The 20,919-nt window shown below is 44.9% G+C and overlaps 1 protein-coding gene across 1 annotated transcript in view; it reads right to left on the reverse strand.

Moving 5' to 3' along the window:
• The window catches only part of TMTC1 (transmembrane O-mannosyltransferase targeting cadherins 1), a 147,224-nt gene that overhangs the window by 23,136 nt on the left and 103,169 nt on the right, over positions 1-20,919 (reverse strand). The window contains exon 11 of the mRNA XM_061444822.1: positions 15,220-15,333. Within this exon, the coding sequence (XP_061300806.1) occupies positions 15,220-15,333 (114 nt within the window). The remainder of the gene's footprint in view (positions 1-15,219; positions 15,334-20,919) is intronic.

A 20,919-nucleotide genomic window follows, 5' to 3' on the forward strand; every position in this document is an offset into this window, starting at 1 on the left:
TACATAAATACATTTCTGCACTCAGCGCTAAAACCTCTCGACAGCAAATCACAGGACGCAAGCACAACTCCCATGCACCCTGGGCTCTGTTTCTTGTGTTTTACATTTATTCATTACATCTCATTGCCTTTTCCAAGAAATACAAATGAAAAACGAGAACCCCAGCTAGCAAAAAATTGTCAGCTTAAACCCGCTTAGCATGTAGCCTGAAGAACCTCTGACATTTGCAATTTTACATACCTGAACAAACATTGAGAGAAAAATCTGAGCACGGTGAGATAAGGCAATGGCATTGAGCTTTGCCATTAGGATTCAGTTCTTTACAGCTTTATTTGGAATATTACTCTATTAAGGTGGTAGAACAAGATGCCATTCAACTGAGTTCAGCAGAGCTATAACCAAGCCCTAAGAGAGCATCATATCTAGTGGAGTAACCAGAGCTGGAGGCTGAGCCCATGACCTTCCATGCTGTTGTACTGTTAAACATGGTTCCTAACACTTTCACATCACCCTCAAATAGTTGCCAGGAGTGTTCCAGGGCTAAGCCCAGACCACTGTTTGGTCCCAGCGGCCAAGTTGGGTTTGGTCACTGTTTCTCAAAGGATACAAATACTGAATACTTGTGGGTCTGTTTATGCCAACTGACCTAAGGGCTAGAGAATGGGGACCAGACCCTTTTTTATTTATTAGTATGATGTTGACTAAAGCACTAATGGCCTTATTCAACCTACCCTCTGTTCATGCACACCCACTGCTGTTACTAATGACTTCCTGGGGATAAAACCAGAGTAGAACAAAGTCTTGTGCCTGGATTTACAGAACTGTGTAAAACTTGACCATAAATGACTAATTAAACCAACATTTACTTAAGAACTCTCAAAATATTTCTGCAAAACTTGCAGATACACCATTTGCAAACTGGTTTGCTGTACGTGATCTATCTTCTTAATGAATGGAGGCACATGAACATTGTTTTCCGTTTTGATGTTATCAGGAGGCTTGGTGCTGTTTCTCAATACTTTTGGAACAGGCTCCAGCTATTGCCAGTGTCTACTCTGCTGATTTTGACCATGAGCCCTCTGATGCAAAGATTGTCTCTTCCCACATGTATTTATTTTTTGGAAGGGTCAGAAACACATTACCAGGCCAAGGAGGTCTCCAGTTAACCTGAGGTCTCTTCATGCCACAATAATGACAATACTCAGAAGCCAGACCTTATTTTACAGTCAGGACACTGAGATGCGAGGAATCAGTTGGAACATGTATGCTTTGTTTTGCAACCTCTCTCAAGAAACAAAGCTTTCTATCTGGACACACACAGAGCTGTATTTTCCTTGCCACCACCACTGATAATGGTAACAGTCTGCAGGCAATATCCTTCTTGCTATGCATCTGATTAGGTAGAAATTCCTCTAGGCTACACCTAATCAAATGCAAGTGCTGCATTATTTATGAAAGAAAGCTGAATTTCATTAAACTTATTCTACAAGAAGCAGTTCATGTAAAAAAAAATCAGTTTCTCCTTTCTTTTAGAAATCAGAATAATTTTCTTTAAAAATCTACATTCACAGGCAACTATAACAGAAGTTTCAAAATGGAAAAATTGCTCTAGAAAAAAAGAAACCAACCCATAAAAGTATATTTTTAATCAGACTGGGATTTCATTTCTAAATGGAAGACAAGTGGGATGTTTCCTTGTCGCAGAATGAATAATTCAAATGATTCCTCCAGTGCTGTATCTGCAATTGTCAGAATAAATTTAAGCAGCTTTCCCTTTAACTATTATAGGTATACACTGCACAAGAAGTTCTGCTAGTAATTATCCCCACTTCTTTTAGGCTAGCAAAATTCCCTGTAATACCACCAAACAAAAGCCTTATTGACTTGCACAGCCAACAGATTCAGTTTCACAAGAAGATACCAGTAATAAAACATAACACAGTCATTAAAATGCTGATGACCATTTATTTTGCCTTTTAGTTTAATGTTGCTATTACCTGAAACATCTTTTCTTTGATTTGAGGGGTTTTGTTTGGCACCGTATCTGAACTACAAGACAATTCCAGTAAAAAGAGAAAGGGAGGGAATCTGTTGTCATGACTACAACCAAGAATTTTAATTCCTTTAATTCAGATTGAGAGAGACCACTTAAGCAACTGGCAAGCTCTCCTCCCAGTCCTGCCTTTAAACAGCCCTTAGTCTGGTGCCAGAGGTATTCAGGGGGCAAAAGCCGTTAGTATGACAACTCCCCACTTGCTCTTAAGAGCATTATGTGGTTTTGCACAGCCATTGCTGTGCAGGGACAGAAAATAACAGGGGACGGGGCCAGACCAACATGCAATAAAGCCTGCAAATCTTCCACAAACAGCATGGAAAAGGCTTCAATGCCAGCTCTCAGGGTCCACGCAGCCCCCCACAGCCACTGCATGATGAAAGGTTATTGAAAGCAGTCCATAGCCACCTCTCAGAGCTAGGACAGCCGTGAGATGTCACACACTAGGGTGCGATTCTCTCTGGTGTCGCAGCCCAGTGCTCAGCCCCTTGCCACTCTCCAAGTATTGATGATAAGCCTGTTCCCAGTGACTTAAAACATGAGTCCTTAAAACTATTATAAAAGCTGTAAGCAACACTGGCTATTATTATCCTAATGGCCATGCTATGGCAGCAGCAGAAAGAAAAAACCTGCTTGCATTACCCTGCACAATATTCAAAGGGGCTCCACGCGCATTAATTTCTGCTAAAAAGAAGAATCAGCAACTTACTCAGCTGGGAAGAACGAGCATGCCTGGTTTTTGTTAATGCATCTTTTGATTAAAGAATGCATTTAAAACCTAGCATTCGCAGGGAATGTTCCACCTTTGAAGCAGCTGTGATTAATTACCACTGCTGAGCTGCCGTGACAAAACAGGTTGTGTTACCTCTCTTATTCCTAAGAGAAAAAGAGAGGCTGAAAGCCCCTGGGACAGACCTCCTCTCCTAAGTCCTCCATAGCGCAGGACACATCCCTGCTGCCTGCTTTCAGCTCTCCCTGTGCCTGCATGACCCTGCCACAGTGCTCAGCATCCACAGGGCTCACTTCAGCCAGATTAAGCACGCTGTCAGGCCTTAATTATTCAAGCCCAATTACTTGCTGGCAGCATGGCAACTGGTTTTTAAGGCACATTTTGCCCCGTTCCAACATATACTGTAATATTTTATTAGCATCATTTTGCCAACAAAAGTAAGAATGTTACATGAATAACGTTTCATCTGTGCCAAATTTTTATACTGCCCATTTTATATTTATTCCGGTATACTATTTCAAGCAAATTTTCCAATCTTAATATTACCTCACACTCATGTTCATGTGTCTACATAGTTCTCAATAAAGCTCTGTATCATGCTGAATTAAAGTTTGACTTGATGTAATTCTGAGACCAGTCATCCTATAGGGAACAATCCTGCACTGGCAACAACTCGGGCCATGGCCTCAAGTGTGGCACCTTGTTCTAAGAGCTGCTCTACATGATGTAGAGACGTGCAGGGTCATGGAGCCAGATCCTATGTCTTTCTCAAAAAGACCTTCAATTTGCAGCATTTGAATTCTTTTTATAGCTGGAGAGATGATCCTGCAATATTAAGCAGCAGCTGGTTTTCTTCTGAAGAGTTTTTGTAGTTGCATCAGTATTTCCTCAAAGGTAACACCCTTCAGCTTGGCAGAAGGTTTGTGGCAGGCTGGGGCTTTCTATATTTAAAAAAAAACAAACCCCAAACCTGGAAATCCTGTTGAAAAAACAGTAGGTGAGAGATCTAACGCTTTTAGGTTCTATTGGAAGCCTCAGGCATAAGCTTCTTCAGTGAAAGTGTGACAAAGCAGTCAGACTCCTGGCTGTACACAGGTTGAGTATTACATCACACTCATTTCCAAGTACTCAGCTATGAGATGGCCTGGCTCAAGGCCTGACACAACACTGAGAACAAGACAGGGAGTGATCCCACCCCAGCATGGTGCCAGGAGCTCTCAGAGCATCCTTTAGCAGCCCTGTGTGTCCCATTAGAGTCCTCACTGGTGTTACACGGGCTGGCTCAGGTCCTGATAAAGGTTCTGTTCAAGAAGTCAGTGTGGAGAGTGCCTGATCACCAGTGCCTATAGCTAGTTCAGACACCCACCCAGGTTGGCCTCTCCCTGCTTCTGCTGAAGGGTAGGGGGTCCCCTGCCAGATGCCTTGGGTACCCCAGCCTACCTGAAAGTCTTCTACCTTCTGGTGGGCAGAAGTCACCTACATTTTGGCACTGAGCACCTACAATGTGGACACCGAGAGATGGTGCTCATCTCTACCACATTTCCCACATGGCCTAGGACAACTCTGTCTCTCAGGGTGTCCATGCCCTGTCACTAAAGGGACAATAAAATTTCTCTGCCCCATACTCACATACTTCCCTGCCTCTCCACTCACAGCAAAAGCCCTCTGTGGTGATGACAACCTCCAGCTTCAGTCAGTGGTCAGCACAGTGGATCTTGATCTCAGCTGGGATCTCCAGAGGCTAGTTCAGTATAAATAATAAGTGCTGAATCTCAGCCAGGGATCAGTGGAAGGAAGAAGGGTCCTTCTCCTGCTGCCTGGCCACCAAGCTGGCAGGAACAGCAGCCCATGGGCACCCTACCACCAGCAAACCCTTTCACCAGGGTGAGCCCCACAGGCTGATGGCCAGAGCACAGGGACGTGTTGAACCCTAATATTGAGGAAAACAGCTCTGGGACAGAAATGAGGGAGAAGAGAAGCCGAATAGATTTAATCTGTACATTGACAAAAGCCCAATTAACTCTTCAGAAAAAAAAAACCACCCAGAAGCATGCCATTTAAAAAAAACAAACCTGCAGCTCATTAAACAATATTACAATTTCTGAATTTTCATTAAATTTTCAAACTTGGGCAGGGGCAGAAGCTTAAGAGCTACAGTTGAGGAGAAAACCAGGATTTTAAGTCAAACAATGTTACAGCTAAATATAAATAAATAAAATGTTTCCTGCTAAATTCACATGTTCCCTGCAGAGCTGAGGCAATATGAGGTTATCAAACTGGGCTGCCTGCTTATGCTCTCACATAAAAAATTTATGCAGGATTCATGTAAGTCCTGGAAAATTCCAGAAACCACTCAAGCCAAACAAAGGACTAATAATTCACGACGTGCCTGACTTACAGACAGCGTAAATAGTGCAGGCATATCCACAGAGCCCACAGAAACTAGAGGTACACCACAGCAAACAGGAGACCACTGGGTGGGTTCTTCCACTAAACTGCTACACGAGGGGATGAAATAACAATCTGTATCTCACTGAAGCAGATGGGATGAAATCACACCTATCATCTCCCAAGGTTAAGAGGTGCTGGAGGAGGCTGTACAGCCCCACACCGCCACCTGTAATCACTGCTGTCTCCAAGATGTCTGGGGGTTGCCTCAGCCTTCGGTGTAAATCAGAGAAGAACCCATTCCAACAGTGCCCAAATTGCTCAAAGGGGCCATTCAGAAGTCTGGGTATAAGCTGAGTGCCTCAGCAACTCCTGCCAAGCCTTCACAGAAAGTCTCAAGGTTGTCCTTGACAAACGTGTGCTGGGAACCAATTTTTCTGCTGACCTGTGGTAAGGCACAGTGAAGGCAAGTCTCTGATGATTTAGCACGATGATAATAAGTGCCACTTGGTCATTCTTTGATCAAAGTTTTCACAAAGACAAGGACAGCAGGCTAGGGAAAAAGAAATAACTGTGGGATCAAGTCATTAACCCTTGGATCTGAGGTTCTCATTAGCCAAAAGTGAAAAGTAGACTCAAATACCTGGGTAATACAGCCATAAGTCTCTCTTTGCATGGCCCACATAAAAATCAAAATAGATGCCTTGTCCCACTAAGAAAACAGCTTTGCAGCTTCAATAGGGAAACAGTTTCCATTCCCCAGATTTTTAGCTCAGTCCCTAATATCTAAGTAGTCAGAGCAATGATGCAGTGCCTGAGGTAGGCTACAGAGCAGTCATTCTCACAGCTGATGGGGGCTCTTCTCCAAGAAGATGCATTTGAAAAGCCATCAAGTCCCTGAAGCACAGTGTAGAAGGACCTGCAACCATGACAGAAGCCATGTTCTAGAAAAGGGCCCTGGCTGTAAATACCATTGTCCAGGGGTGAGTTATATATGCATCTATGTGTAGCTTCCACCACTGTCAGTGCAATTACACGTTTACTGCTTCTGCATCAGGGCTTATGGCTGCACTTAACGTCGGTTCTGGTTTTGAGAAAATAAAAGCCCATGCCTTGATTAATTAATATTTTATCACTAAAAAGTAGAAAAACTGAGCAGAGGTGGAGCACACCCCAAAACAGGCAGGGATTAGCACTTCATAGAGAAAAAATACATTGCACTGGCTGAAGGAACTTGGCCATCATCCCATGCACTGTGTTGCAACGGCCATTAAGTCTCTGATTCAAATTATCAGGCAGCCTTCTCAGCCATCAATTACTACTAAATTACTCAACAATTCTGCCTAGCTTCAGGACAACCACCATATACACGTACACAGGAGCACCAATTACCCCAAAAGCCTACTGTCAAAACGCAATTCAGAAAAACACTGTGCAAAGATGTTTCTGACTACTTGGATGTGATCAGCCTCAAGTCTGTAACACCCACTAACACAGTGCATTATGTGAAGTCTCTATGAAGATGTTTCATCAAGTGTCTAAGCATAGGGCTTGCTCCAAGGGCCTGACCTAAGTACCATTAAGGGTCAGAAGGGCACTCACAGTTTCGGGAGCAAACAGAGCCGTGGCAGTCACAGCAAAGCAGCACTGCACATTTTTGACTCACTGTAAAAACAGGCTAACAAATGGTGCTGGTATTTTAATTCTTTCCAGAAATAAATCACAGATGGTATCCAAGGCCACCTGCAGTCCACGCTGAGAGGCATTTTCAAGGCACACACACAGGCACACACACACACAAAGGGCCTTATGAACACAATTTTTTTACTGCATGGAGAGTGCAATTTAACTGAATTTAAACAACCCCAGATACTGTTGATTTAAGATATATAAAAACCCAGTGGGAAGGTGTGTGGGAAAGCTTAGCAGGAAACCTGAGTCTCCCTTACAGGATTAGGGCTTTATTTCTAAAGTGGAGTGAGGAGAAAGCAGCTTTGCTTGCTCCTTTTCTTTCCATTCCAGTGATGTTATGAACTGGTTTTATTCCCCCAGTGAGGGACATAGATATGGCACCCACACTGATTCCTCTCCCTCCTCCCCCATCTAGCCTGCACTCAAGTACCAAGCATACACAAGCACTATCTCATGACACTTCTTGATGCCACAAACCAGCACGCCCAGGTTCCATGTGTGAGCAATGCTCTAAGCTGTATTATTTGACCATGAGATGGTGGAGCCTAGGATCTTGTGTGGGAGGAATAGAATACCTAGCAAGGCCACATTTCTGGATTTCCTAAGGGCAAACTTTGGCCTCTTCAATCAATTGCGAAGGGAAGTATCATGGCAAAGGGTACTACGTGGTAAAGGGGCTCAAGACAGTTGGTCAGCATTCAAGGACCACTTCTTCAAAGCTCAGGATCAGAGTGTCCCAATGAGTAGGAAGTCAAGTAGGGGAGCCAGGAGATCAGCATGGTTAAACAAGGAACTGCTGGGCAAATTCATACGGAAAAAGAGAATCTATGGATTATGGAAGGAGGGGCTGGCCACTTGGGAGGAATATAGGCCAGCTGTTAGAGGATGTAGGGAAGCAATTAGGACAGCTAAGGCCTCCTTGGAACTTAATCTGGCAAGTCGGGTCAAGGACAATAGAAAGGGCTTCTTCAAATACATAGCGAATAAAACTAACACAAGAAGCAGTATAGGCCCACTGCTGAATGAGGTGGGTGCCCTGGAGACAGAGGATATAAAGAAGGCAGAGGTGTTCAATGCCTTCTTTGCCTCTGTCTTTACTCCTGCAGACTCTCCCCGGGGGACCCAGATTCCTATAGCCCCAGAAGGAGTCAGGATAAAGGAGGAGTTTGCTTTGGTAGATGAGGATGGGGTTAGGGATCAGTTAAGTAATCTGGACATCTATAAATCGATGGGTCTGGATGGAATACACCCACGGGTGCTGAGGGAGCTGGCAGAGGTCATTGCTGAGCCACTCTCCATCATCTTTGGTAAGTCATGGGAAACAAGAGAGGTGCCTGAGGATTGGAGGATGGCAAATGTCACACCGGTCTATAAGAAGGGCAAGAAGGAGGACCCGGGTAATTACAGACCGATCAGCCTTATCTCCATCCCCGGAAAGGTGATGGAACAATTTATTCTTGACACCATCTCTAGACATATCAAGGATGAGGGGGTCATTAAGAGCAGCCAACACGGCTTTACCAAGGGGAAGTCATGTTTGACCAACCTTATAGCCTTCTATGAGCAAATAATTAGGTGGATGGATGATGGCAGAGCAGTAGATGTGGTTTTTCTTGATTTCAGTAAGGCATTTGATACTGTCTCCCACAGCATCCTCATAGACAAGCTAAGGAAGTGTGGGCTTGATGATCAGGTAGTGAGGTGGATCAAGAACTGGTTGGAAGGAAGAAAGCAGAGAGTTGCTGTCAATGGGGCAGAATCTAGCTGGAGGTCTGTGACTAGTGGAGTCCCTCAGGGGTCGGTGCTGGGACCAGTGCTGTTTAATATTTTCATCAACGACCTGGATGAGGGAACTGAGTGCACCCTCAGCAAGTTTGCTGATGATACTAAACTGGGAGGAGTGGCTGACACACCAGAGCGCTGTGCTGCCATTCAGCGAGACCTGGACAGGCTGGAGAGTTGGGCGGAGAGGAACTTGATGAAATTCAACAAGGGCAACTGTAGAGTCTTGCATCTGGGGAAGAACAACCCCATGTACCAGTACAGGTTGGGGGCTGACCTGCTGGACAGTAGTGAAGGGGAAAGGGACCTGGGGGTCCTGGTGGATAGGAGGATGACCATGAACCAGCAATGTGCCCTTGTGGCCAAGAAGGCCAATGGCATCCTAGGGTGCATTAGAAAGGGTGTGGTTAGTAGGTCAAGAGAGATCCTCCTCCCTCTCTACTCTGCCCTGGTGAGGCCGCATCTGGAATATTGTGTCCAGTTCTGGGCCCCTCAGTTCAAGAAGGACAGGGAATTGCTTGAAAGAGTCCAGCGCAGAGCTACAAAGATGATTAAGGGAGTGGAACATCTCTCTTATGAGGAGAGGCCGAGGGAGCTGGGACTCTTTAGCTTGGAGAAGAGGAGACTGAGGGGTGACCTCATCAATGTTTACAAATATGTAAAGGGTGAGTGTTGGGATGATGGAGCTAGGTTTTTTTTCAGTGATGTCCAGTGATAGGACAAGGGGCAATGGGTGTAAACTGGAGCATAGGAGGTTCCATGTGAACATTGGGAAAAATTTCTTTACTGTGAGAGTGACAGATCACTGGAACAGGGTGCCCAGGGGGGTTGTGGAGTCTCCTATGTTGGAGATACTCAAGGCCCGCCTGGACAAGTTCCTGTGTGATGTACTCTAGGTTACCCTGCTCTTGCAGGAGGGTTGGACTAGATGATCTTTTGAGGTCCCTTCCAACCCTTAGGATTCTGTGATTCTGTGATTCCGTGATTTGCAAGCTCTGTGAGAGCCCCGCCACGTGTCACAGCACCACATGTTTTCATACTGTTCATCTTGCCTCCTGGCCCACCCCCTCCTCCCTCTTAAGACTGAGCACCAGAGCAACTCCCTGAGCTGCAAAGAAAGCCAGCCCAAGGATTCCTGCTTGATGGCCAGAGGCCCTCTTCTCTGGAAGATGCCACAAAGAAGAATGGAGGTTTCTGCAAGGCAGGCTGGTCCTCTTCCCTGCTCTGTTTGGTCAGAAGCATTTGGCAGGGAAAGTCCACAGGGAGCTTATGGCTATGAACCTGTTGATGGATCATACACACACACAGAGGCACATTGCAGACACGTGGGCATTCTCGTGTACACACACACACCAGTGTATTTATATACATAAATTCACACTTTTATATATGGCGGATACTTCCTGCAGAACTCTATAGTATCAGCTATTACACTGATGATAAGAGGAAGTTCACACACTTGCCCATGGCTCCCCTGGGAAAGGGCAGCACCTCAGAGGCCAGTGCAAGGTTGCCCTGAGGTGCCTGGTGCTTGCAGGGCCAGCCTGAGTTTCTACTTCACCTCTCTGCCCTCGCCCTACTGTCTGTATTTCTTCTTTCTATCACTTTTCATTTTTCAGCCCCCCAATCCCATTTCTGTGACTTTCATCCAGCAAAAATGTTATGAAGAAAAAATTCAGTTATGATTCCCCCATTTATATTATATCATGGTCATATTATATCATGGTCACAGTATCAGCCTTCAGACGAAGATAACTCTTTCTCTCCCACTATTCACTTAAACACAACATTGGCATTTTTTAATTAAGGGAAAATCTATCTGGTTTTATATGCAAGAATGCACACATGAATTTTCAGATGCTGACCAGACACAGAAATGCAGCTTGAATAGCACAGAACTATTATTAGCACGTTTATTCACCCAACTCCAGCAAGAAACCCAGCAACCTCCTTCAGCCCCACTTGCTGCTCCTTACATCAATCTGCCATCCATGGGGAGCCTGGCCCTGGCAATGAGCACATAGATAGATGATAAGACAGGGCTGCTTTGGGAGTTGAAACTTTGAATGAGTGCCATTGTAGAAGGCAAGGTGAATTTCTCCCCCTCCCCCAAGTTGTTAAAAGGGTTATTAAAGGCATTAAGAATGTTCATCAAACAGGTTTTAAGCCTCTGCTGTTTCCCCCTCTGCATGTCAGCACATGTGAATTCCTGAGGAGCTATAAAACAGTCTCAACAGCAATGTCCAGGAAACAAGGCTGGGGAAAAGCAGGACAAAAGCCTGGTAGCCATCAACAACAGCAAAAATGTCTTCATTAGCACATCAGAGTTGTTCTTCATATTTGCGTGAGGCTGCACAATGCCATATTCACACTCACAAACACGAGAGTGAGAAGACGAGTTTTGCTTCAGACAAGACCAGCACTGTTTGATCTGCAGGAGCAGGAAGTCTCTGAAATGCCTCACAGCACCTGCATATCTGCAGCAGAAGCAGCAGCAAGGACCTTAAGGCCAGCTTTCAGAGCAGCCATGGCCAGCTCACATCTCAGATGGAGTACTTCTGGCCTTTACTTTTTGCAAGGAAGAAAACCCAAGTATCTCCTGGGGTCACTACCACATGCCAGGCAAACCAGTGAAGCAGTCCAATCCAGCAGTGTGTTTTTCTTGTTTTACTGAAGGTAAGCTGAAAGGTTTATAACCCTCTGCTACAACGGCAGAACACCAGCTGCTCATCAGGTCTGCTTTATGGGTAACTCATCTTGCATCTCTGAAGGGCTCTGCTTCCATCATTCCCCTTTTAGGAACCTAACATACAGGAGGAGCCTTTCCTGCATACACAGAATTTGTATTTTTCATTCTCCACATCTCCAATTCAAATGGTTTTCTCCATTTTTGCATTTCATTTCAGTTTCATTTCCCCCACTCTCGGGCAACATAATTAGATTGCACTAATTACCTCAGCCTGGCCAAGGTCAGGGTGTTACTGGCCCCTGGGCTGGGGAATGAGCTTTTTGGCAGGCTACCTGCAACAGCATCAACAACTAGTTGCTGGACTCAATCACCAAGTTTGCCTTGGAAACTTGTGTTGTTGTTTCACTGTCAGAGAAAGCACATTCTCCTCCACCACTTACCTGCCCTGAAGTTAACAGAGATGTACCAGCAGAGGACAAACCTGATTTTGAAAGCAGGAATGGGAGCAAGTGATTAAAGTACCAGGGATCAACCTTCCCAGGATTTAGTCTCAATTGCTATTATTTCACTACGTAACCTTTGTGCACTTCAGCATCTTTTCCCACAGCTCTAGCTACAACATCACCTACCTACTTCACAGGAGCAATGGGTTGCTCTGCTGAGTAGCTACATGGCAACCAACACTTCTGGCAGAGCAGCAGCGCGTGGAAGCGCATCGTTACGTTGGTGGAATGGTAATTGCAAGCGGTTCAAGCAGCGGAGGGCAGACTGACAGGATCACTTTTGTTTAGTAAACAGTTAAACTCATTCACCAGAGATCAAGCAGACCTTACACTGTAATTTGGCACAAGCTTTAGAAGTGAGTTGGAATGGTGGATGAGCCATCACACATGTGCCTCAGACAGAGCCAGTATGAGGCACATGTTCTGTCTTTCCTACCTCCCAGGAGCTCCCAGGCAGTGGCAGTCCACGTCCTTAATGACTCAATTTCCTTATTAATTCCTTCATTGATCTCACTGCACACTAGGCAGATACAATATTTTGATCTTCCCTACTTCTGAGAGTGCTGCTGTCAGACTGCAAAGCCTCTTGAGTAGCTTGTGTTTGCTATAATCTGGGATCCAGGTGGAACCCAGAGAGCAGACACCCAGAGAGAGATACCTGGGGGAAACCAGGGAAGCTTGTTGTGTTAGCACTTCAGTGGCTGGTCTGCTTGCTCCCTGATGAGAAAATTCATGGAGCGAGTGGGTAATCCAGTTCCCCAGCTGTTCTTCCATTTTCAGGTCAGGCCAGTAGCCAAAAACCAAACCATTCAAATCTGGTCAGGATATTAGAGCTACTACTTCCTTCTCTCTACCTGTAGAGTAACTGGTCTACAATCAGAGCAGTGATTGCACAGATGGAATGCGTGAGGATGGGTAAATAGCTTGGACATGAAATCTGTTCTTAGCTGTGATACCTGTCTAGGGTCTTCTACTATATCCACCATCATGCTGCCCGTTCCACATCCATCATCTTCTCTACTGCTTCAATGCAGCCATCACATGTAGACACCTAGCAGAGGCTGCAAGGCCTGCACACAACCCCAGGCATTTCAGAAGGGGTATGTCTGAGGTAAAGACATGGAATGTAATTCTCAACTGGAAAACACATACACTTTTCACTTGCACTGTTTTATTGCTTATTACACAAGTAATTTCCCTGTGAAAGCAGTGGGGAAAAGGTGTAAAAATAGGGAAAACAAGTGCAGAGAGACAAGGGATCAAGTAATGTAGCTTCCCAGTGGTGGAGCCAGTGGGAGACTCCCAACTCCTGGTCTGCACTGCTCGGTCAGATAGCAAATGCACACGGTTGGTCTCACTTTTCAGAAGAGCAGCTAATCCTGATAGTACTGAAGTAAGTGAAGCACTAGCCCTGGTGTCACCAAGACACCAGGCACCTAGAGAAGAGCACGGCTGGTTCTGTGTGGCTCCAAGTCCCAACGAGGCTTTCAATATTCTATAAACAATACCATTGGCACAAACCACACTATCTAATAAAGTTGGGGAAACGTTAGCAATCAGTTCTCAAAGCAGACTCTTTCACAATTGAAATACGGCAGAGCAGAAGGCAGCATAATAATTATAATAAATGGGTGCTGCTGAGTTAAAGAGCAGAATCTTTCATTAGCAAATCCCATTTACACAAGCAGAGGGAATTTTGGTAGGAGCTGTTGCATTCCTTTGTGCTCACATGTTCACTGCAGGACTTAATTTTTGTTAGCCTTTCTTTTTAACTTGCAATGGGCTTTTCTGGTAAGTTGGAGAAAGTTCAGAGAATAGCTGAACAGCTGGAGGACTGCAAAAACTCACATGACACTGAAAATGCCAGCAACTACATCAGTGGGTTGTATCAAGCAGCAGGTAAAGGGAGGAGCTGATCACTATGGAAAACAGTAGTGGGATCTTCAGTGTGGCATTTGAACAAACCCAGTGACTGGAAGATGACATTAAACAAATGAGACTAAAAAAACACGGAGGATGTTTTCAAGAGCCAAGGTAATTAACCTTCAGTACCTTGGTGGTTGTGCTGGATTTTCCAGTCCTGGAAACATTAAAAAATAGGATAGAGGTTTTTCTAAATGACTTCCTAAATGCCCAGCATGGTAAAACAGAACAGGATGCTGCTCAAAGAAGCTAAAAAGTTTTCACCCAGGTTCAGGCCCTCCTCAGTGACACTGAACTCCTGTCCTGCAAGCTTAGCCTGGGTGGGATAGGAGCCCTGGGAGAGCCTTTGTTATAACCCTGCCAGCTGGCCAGAAGACAAAACACAGATGTAATTTCTGGAGTTTCCTGCCACACTATGTGTCAGGAAAGAACATGACTTGCACCTCCTGACATGCCCTATAGAGCTGAGCTCTGTCCTTGCTGTCCATCATCTGAGCCACTCCTCACCTTGTCTGTCCTTCCCACATATGCTTTTATTCCCAAAGACATCTGCACCCTCCATGTTTGCTTTCCCTTGCCAACGTGTCCCCTTGCCTTTTCCCCTGCACTTATACCCCTGAGGGACTTGTCCCTTATCCCAGACCCCCAGGACCAGAGCGGAGAGGTCTGGGGAACTGGGGTGACCTGCTTGCTGCACTGAGCACTGTCCAGGCAGAAAGAATTCCCCGAGGCCCCAGCTGATCTGCACTAACAGCCCCAGCAGGAGCGATGCTGCTCTCAGGGAGTGATTCCATCCACCCATGGTCAGGAGGGTCCTCCAAAGACCTATACCACAGGAGATGTCCTATATTACAGCCTAGCCCAGGGCCCAGTTTTACCATGCATCTATGGGCACGGCGATTCACCCTCCTGCTTTAGCAGGAGCCACAGTAATGATGTTTATGCTGCTGCTGCACAGGAACATTTTCAGGATCAATTAGTTTAGTGTTCATGCAAAGCTCTGTGGACAGAGGCCTCAATACAAGTAGTAAGTACTATTATTATTACTGCACTTCAGATGGCTACAGCACTGGCATTTTCCAGGCACACACCATTAACAATTTACTAAGATAAATGGCCCAGGAACCTGAAAATGCATTTAGAACAACTACCTCCTGCTTACCAGCATACATTCAGCTGTGTAAATGACACCTCATTGCTCAACGTGTAGCTATGGTAACATTTCTATTGCATATATTGAAGTGTGCACACACACACACGTGTGGAGCTGGAGGGAAGCCAAGCTATCTCATTTAATGACACACAAACACTGAGCCAGGGAACTTTCCCAGCCTCCGAAAGCCAAGCTACCCCTGGGAATCAGTGGTGAGGAGCAGGCAGCTTGCCCCATGCCCGGCATGGAAGGGCAGGGATAACAGTACCACACAGCCAGAGCCCCACAAGCCATCAAGGGACTTACTTGAGAGCAGTTTTGTAGTGGTAGATCGCCTCAACGTTACGGCCCTGGTCTTTGAGGAAATTGGCGTAGTTGTAGTGCACCTTGGCATTGTGGGGCAGGGTCTTCACTCCTGAGCTGCAAAGAGGAACAGAAGCAGGACAATGATAGTGATCCAGTTACCTCGCTTTCCCCAAGGCTCACCTTCTCCTCACGGTCCCCTTCTCCCACGTGCTCTGAGTGGACACAAATATGTGGCAGGAATCAACCTTAACCTGGCCGCTGTCACTGCAGGCACCTCTAGCACCAACACAGCGACACTCCCTGTGTCCAGATGCTGTCATATTTCAAAATCTGAATTATTAAACTGAAAGACTCTAAAAAAGCCAACATTTAGAGGGAAGGCGTATAGCACTTTCTATAATACAGCCATAGCAGACTCCCTGCTTAAACTTCAGTGTTATGGAGCACCTTATGAAAAATCTCGATTTAAATATGTCAGCTGCAGGTACCAGAAAGAAGGCATCTTTTCCATGTGCATCAGCCACTAGAGGGGATGCATAGCATACTCTGAGTACTAAGCCAGCACATATGCGCTTAGTGCTGAGAGGAGTATAGCCAGGAGGTGAGGGCTAATGGCACTCTTGCCCCTAGCTGGGACTCTTGTCACTAGCTGGCAAGGTATACACTCTGGCATTCTAACACATGACTGAGGACATGTGGCTGCACAGCCATCACATCGCTCCCCTCCACCTCCACTGCCACATACAGATTGGACTCAACATTTGGAATCAATAATGAGGGCACAAAGACAAAAGGAGAAGAGCAAGCATATGCTTATTTACTTAATTAAGAGCACAGAAAGCAAGGTACACCTTGCACAGCTAGAGGAAACACCGTTTCAAGGTTAAAGAGAGAAAAAAATCCGAGGCACCTACGACATGGAAACATTTCCCCTGCAAGTTTAATGGGGGAATCCTTTCCAGCACATAAATAGGGGCTCTCTGAGGTAAAGGGATATAAAGGTGGATGAATCTGTTCATGTAAAAGCAGACAAAACGCTGGTTTTTGCTCACAAGTAGATTCCTGCCAGCCGCTCTTTTTTCTCCCCCCATCATCTCTGACCCTCCTACCTCAGGCAGAAAAAAGAAAGGCTTAGGAAATTCTCAAGTGTTGCTTTGCCTTGTCTGTCTCTCCTGTTTAACTTTGGAGGGTATGGAAGTTAATCATAATGATACAGGGTTGCGCACAGCCCCTACCAGTGGGGGAGAGTGCACCTACAGCTGCAGAAACCCTTTGCTGGGGATTTTGCTGTAAAACAGCACTGAAGAATCCCAGTGGCAAATAGGATATCTTTTTTCCTTATCTGCAGCCAGTGGTATCAAGTGTTGCTAATGCCTACTTGTGAGAGCTTCCAAAGCTTCACCCACGGCTGCCTTACAGAGTTTAGCACAACATAGCCACGGTTTGCCTACTGAAATTAAAAATACACCTTGCATTTGGCTTCCTAATCATTAGGTATTTCCAAATTACTTACTGGGAACACTACAGGAATAAGACATTTTGTGACTAATCGCTGAATTAAATCACTTAATTGATGCTATTCTTAAGAGAATGATTTTCTGTATTAGTTTTCACAAAGATATACTGCAGCAGCAGCAAGTAATGTGTGACTGCTATGGCTGTGTTAATTTCCGTTGGCCTTGGGAGCTATTAACTACACACTTACAACCTCTGGGCATTACTGGAATATTAATTTTTATACAGAGAGGTTTCATTACATCAGTGCCAGTGTTACAGGCAGAGACATGGACAGGCACTCAAAACTGCTGCTCTCTGAGCTACATGCAATGAGTTGCTGGCTCTGCTACAAGCCTCTGCTGAAACAGAGCAAACAGTGAGGAGTACAGTACATATGCACAAGTACTTCAGTTCTAATGAGATATGGTTTTAACAGTAAGATGCATATGTTTAAATATTTTCACTCTGGACTGTCTCCCTTTGAATAGAATTTATTATTAATCCTGCTGGTCCCTTTTATTAAAACATCACTAATCAAGCTCCCTTCATCAGCGTGCTTCTGCTGGAGGTGGGGGTGACATAGGACAGGCAGAAATCAGTTTGGGTTCTCACTTGGGCTTTCTTATGCATCATACTGCTCACACTCCCTGACCTATTTATTCTCCTTGCGCGAGCAGGGAGTGTGGAGTTTCATTTTGCAAAGGCACAGAGCGATTTTGGAGGCTGCTTGGAGTCTCTGTGCTGTGGGAGGTAGCAGCAAACACAGCACTGGACACGGAGGGGTTTTGTAGGAGAATCTAGGCAAACACTCCTGTTAATTGATTCTTGGGCCAGCCAAGAACACTGTTTGCTCATTGACAGAGGAAACAATAATGTCCATAATGAAAGCCAAGCAGGAAAGGGTGGAGTATAAATAACAAGGCAGAACACAATGTTTTTCCATTTCTGCTTCCCACAAGCACCCAGTCTCTTTTTTCAATCTAATTTTCCAATGTGCTTTTCCAAACTCCCATTTCTCTCTTCTCCAGCACGGCCCACATGTGCCTTCTGAAAACCTACGACACCAATCTGGCTAGAGCCAGATACAAGCTCACCGAGATCAGACGTCACTCCTACAGAGGATTTCCTTCCCTTTTGACTTCTACGAGAGCAGTAAGTGACATAAACGGAAAATAAACAATAGGCCAACCCTTTTACGCAACACTTCCTCCCCATAGGAAGTCAAAACCGTATTAGCTGTAAATCAGGGACATAAAATAACAGTGGTATTTTCCAACCTCAAATATCAGCATCACCTAGTCTCAGTTCAGTTGGGAAAAGTCTTCTGTGATCCCTTCCACTGTTTTTGTAAGTGCATGTTCTGCTCTGCAAAGTGACTGGGGTGCAGGGCAGAAGAGTCTTTACTTGTTTTCTGTGACTTCCATATGGAAAGTGCTCTGTTTACAGGGAAACAGGGCCATTCCCACCTCAGCCAAAGCCCTGGGGGATAGAGGAAATCTCCTCTGCTTTGGGAATCATTATCACCAATAAAGATTCTCTGCAGCAAATTATTCTCTGAATGACACAACCAACCACTTTCCTTGGCCTCCTACCCTTGTATTGATTTCACAGATATCAATGCTGGGCCACACTAAACTGCTCTATAGAAGATGCACAAAACGCAATAGGAGTTGCTCTCCCCAGCTGATCCAGCTTTCGGAATTAACAAAATAACACAGCAGTAAATGCCACCTTTGAGGATGGGTTGTTTTTTTTGCAAATTACTGAAGTCAGCAGACCTGGCTTAGGAGGGAAAACAGCTGACTAAGAAAGTGCCACTTTCATACAGTTCCTTTGCCGGTTACAACTGTGTTTCCAGGCACTGTCTGTCACAAACGTGGGCAGTACATGCAGATGCTTTCCAGGAGCAACAGGAAACATGGCAGCTTGACAAGCCTTGAAAAGGTTGGTACAGCGGATGCAGAGGTTAGCCCACAGCCCTCACCTCCCTCTCTCTGGCTTCAGAAATTAACACTGACCGCAGCCGAAGCCTATGGAGCCTGACCTCCTGGCCTGTACATTCTGCCTATAAGGGTAGTTCCTTAAATAATTAACAAATAAGCCCTCCCTGCCCACCTGCCAATACAGGAAAACAAACTGCTTGGGGCCTCTAGAGATCTATTGAAATGATACATATTTGAACACTTCTATGCTCTCTGTATATTCGAGCTCTCTCTAGAGCTGAGCAATTCTTATAGTTGTGGTTCATTTGCTTCTCATTTAGTCCTTGCACATATGTTTGTGTACTTATGTGGAGATGCAGCGTTTCCTCAGACAGCATCATCCTCCTACACTTTCAGCCAGGACACGGCAGGATTTCTGCATCCAGAAAACTTGGCCCCTGGGCTGGAGACTGAAAGCCAGGATGGCCCAGAGACGGCAACAGTGCTGCAGCACAATGTCAAAGTGGGATAAGCCTGGAGAATGAGACAAAATGGGGTACAAGCGCAAAACCGATAACATGCTAGGTATACAGTCATCTCCTGGATCAGCGCAGAGACAGCCTGTATAACAGAACAGGTCTTGGCCAAGGCAATCGTGACAGATTGACCAGAAGAAACACATCCAAGCAAATGGAGGAATGGAAAGTAGAGAAAAAAGTAAGAGGCGAGAAAAACAGTAATGAATTAAAGCAGGAACCGAAAAAAGAAGAATGAAGAACTAGGAATGGGAGTAAAGAATCTCTCAGCACATGCTTCTTAAAAATAAAATATTCAACACACGCAGAGACTACCAAGTAGGTTGATTTATGTCTCCTTTCCCACATCTATAGATTTGCTCTGTTTCATTATTATTTTCTCTCATACTTCTTTACTGTTTCTTATCTCCTCCTCCTGTGCTGTCCTTTCTAATTTATGGCTGTTGCACATGTCTCCATCCACTTCTCCGTTCTCTCTTCATCAGCCTATATATAGCTGCCTCCTCCTGCCCAAAGAGATCTCCCACTCCTGGATGACATTATCTTCTTGCTATACTATTCTTCTTTTGCATTTCCTTCCCATCAGTAAGAAGTGTCCTGAAGTATTACAGACTCAAGAGAGATGTACAACACCTAAGATCTTAAAAGGACAACAAAAAGACCAATATGGTTAAACAGCATAGTAAAGAAGGCTACGAGAAATGAAAAAAATCCTTTAAAAAGTGAACATCACAGCTACAGAAGGAAAAAGGAAAAGAGTATAAACTTCAGCAAGTTAAACATAAACCATAATTAGGCAGACCAAAAGAGATTTAAGGAAAAACTTGCTAAAGCCATCAAAGCTGATAATGGAATACATCAGATATAGGAAACCTGCCAAAGATCCCCTAAGGCAAATAGATGATGGAGGTCTCAAAGTAGTGCTTGAAAAAGAAAAAGCCATGGCAGAAATGCTAAATGGATTCTCTGCACCAGTGCTAACTACAGTGGTACTGAAGAGGTTGCCACATGGGAGCTTTTCCCTACAGGGTCAAGTTCAAAGCCCTATCTCAAACTGAAGTGGCAGTAAAAGAGGCTTTAAAACAAATCAACACCAAGAACAGCTATAAATCCATTGGGCTTGGTAGTATGCATGCAAAGGAAATAAAATGTGAAACTGCTATTAGTTGCAGTATGTAGCCTGCCATTTATACAAGGCCGGCACTAGAGAAATAGGACGTGAGGAACATGACTTCATTTGGCTCTAGGGGAGGGATCTGGGGGGCAACAGAGCAGCAAGTCTTGATTTCCACTCCAGGTAATCTGGGGAGATCCATAATGAAGACTGGTTCTAGCAAAGTTCTGGATAACTACAATCCAACAGAGAAGAACTGATCTTGTTTTTTTGCAGAAAGACGTTAGTTGGGCAGATCTGTTGTTCTTTGATAGACTCAACAGCTACGTGGTATTGAAACTATGGAAAGCTTTTATGAGCTTATGAGCAAAAATATCCCAGTCTGGCTGAATCACACACATCAATGTTGTGCACTTAAATATTCAAAAAGACTTTAGCTGTACTCTCTCACTAAAGACTTCAAATTTCTTAAAGGCATCATGGAATAAGAGGGAAGGTCCTCTCCTTCATCAACACCTAGATGAAAGACAACAAGGAAAGAGTGAACAGTTTTTACAATTGGAGAAGACTGCAATTAGGGTTGCCAAGAAACGTGCAGTGTATGCACCTAAGCTGTGTTCACATATGACTT

The sequence above is a fragment of the Pezoporus flaviventris genome, unplaced genomic scaffold (assembly GCF_033815535.1).
Source record: "Pezoporus flaviventris isolate CSIRO_AGI_PZ_B2104156 unplaced genomic scaffold, CSIRO_AGI_Pfla_v1 ptg000002l, whole genome shotgun sequence".
In the NCBI taxonomy this organism is placed as follows: domain Eukaryota; kingdom Metazoa; phylum Chordata; class Aves; order Psittaciformes; family Psittacidae; genus Pezoporus; species Pezoporus flaviventris.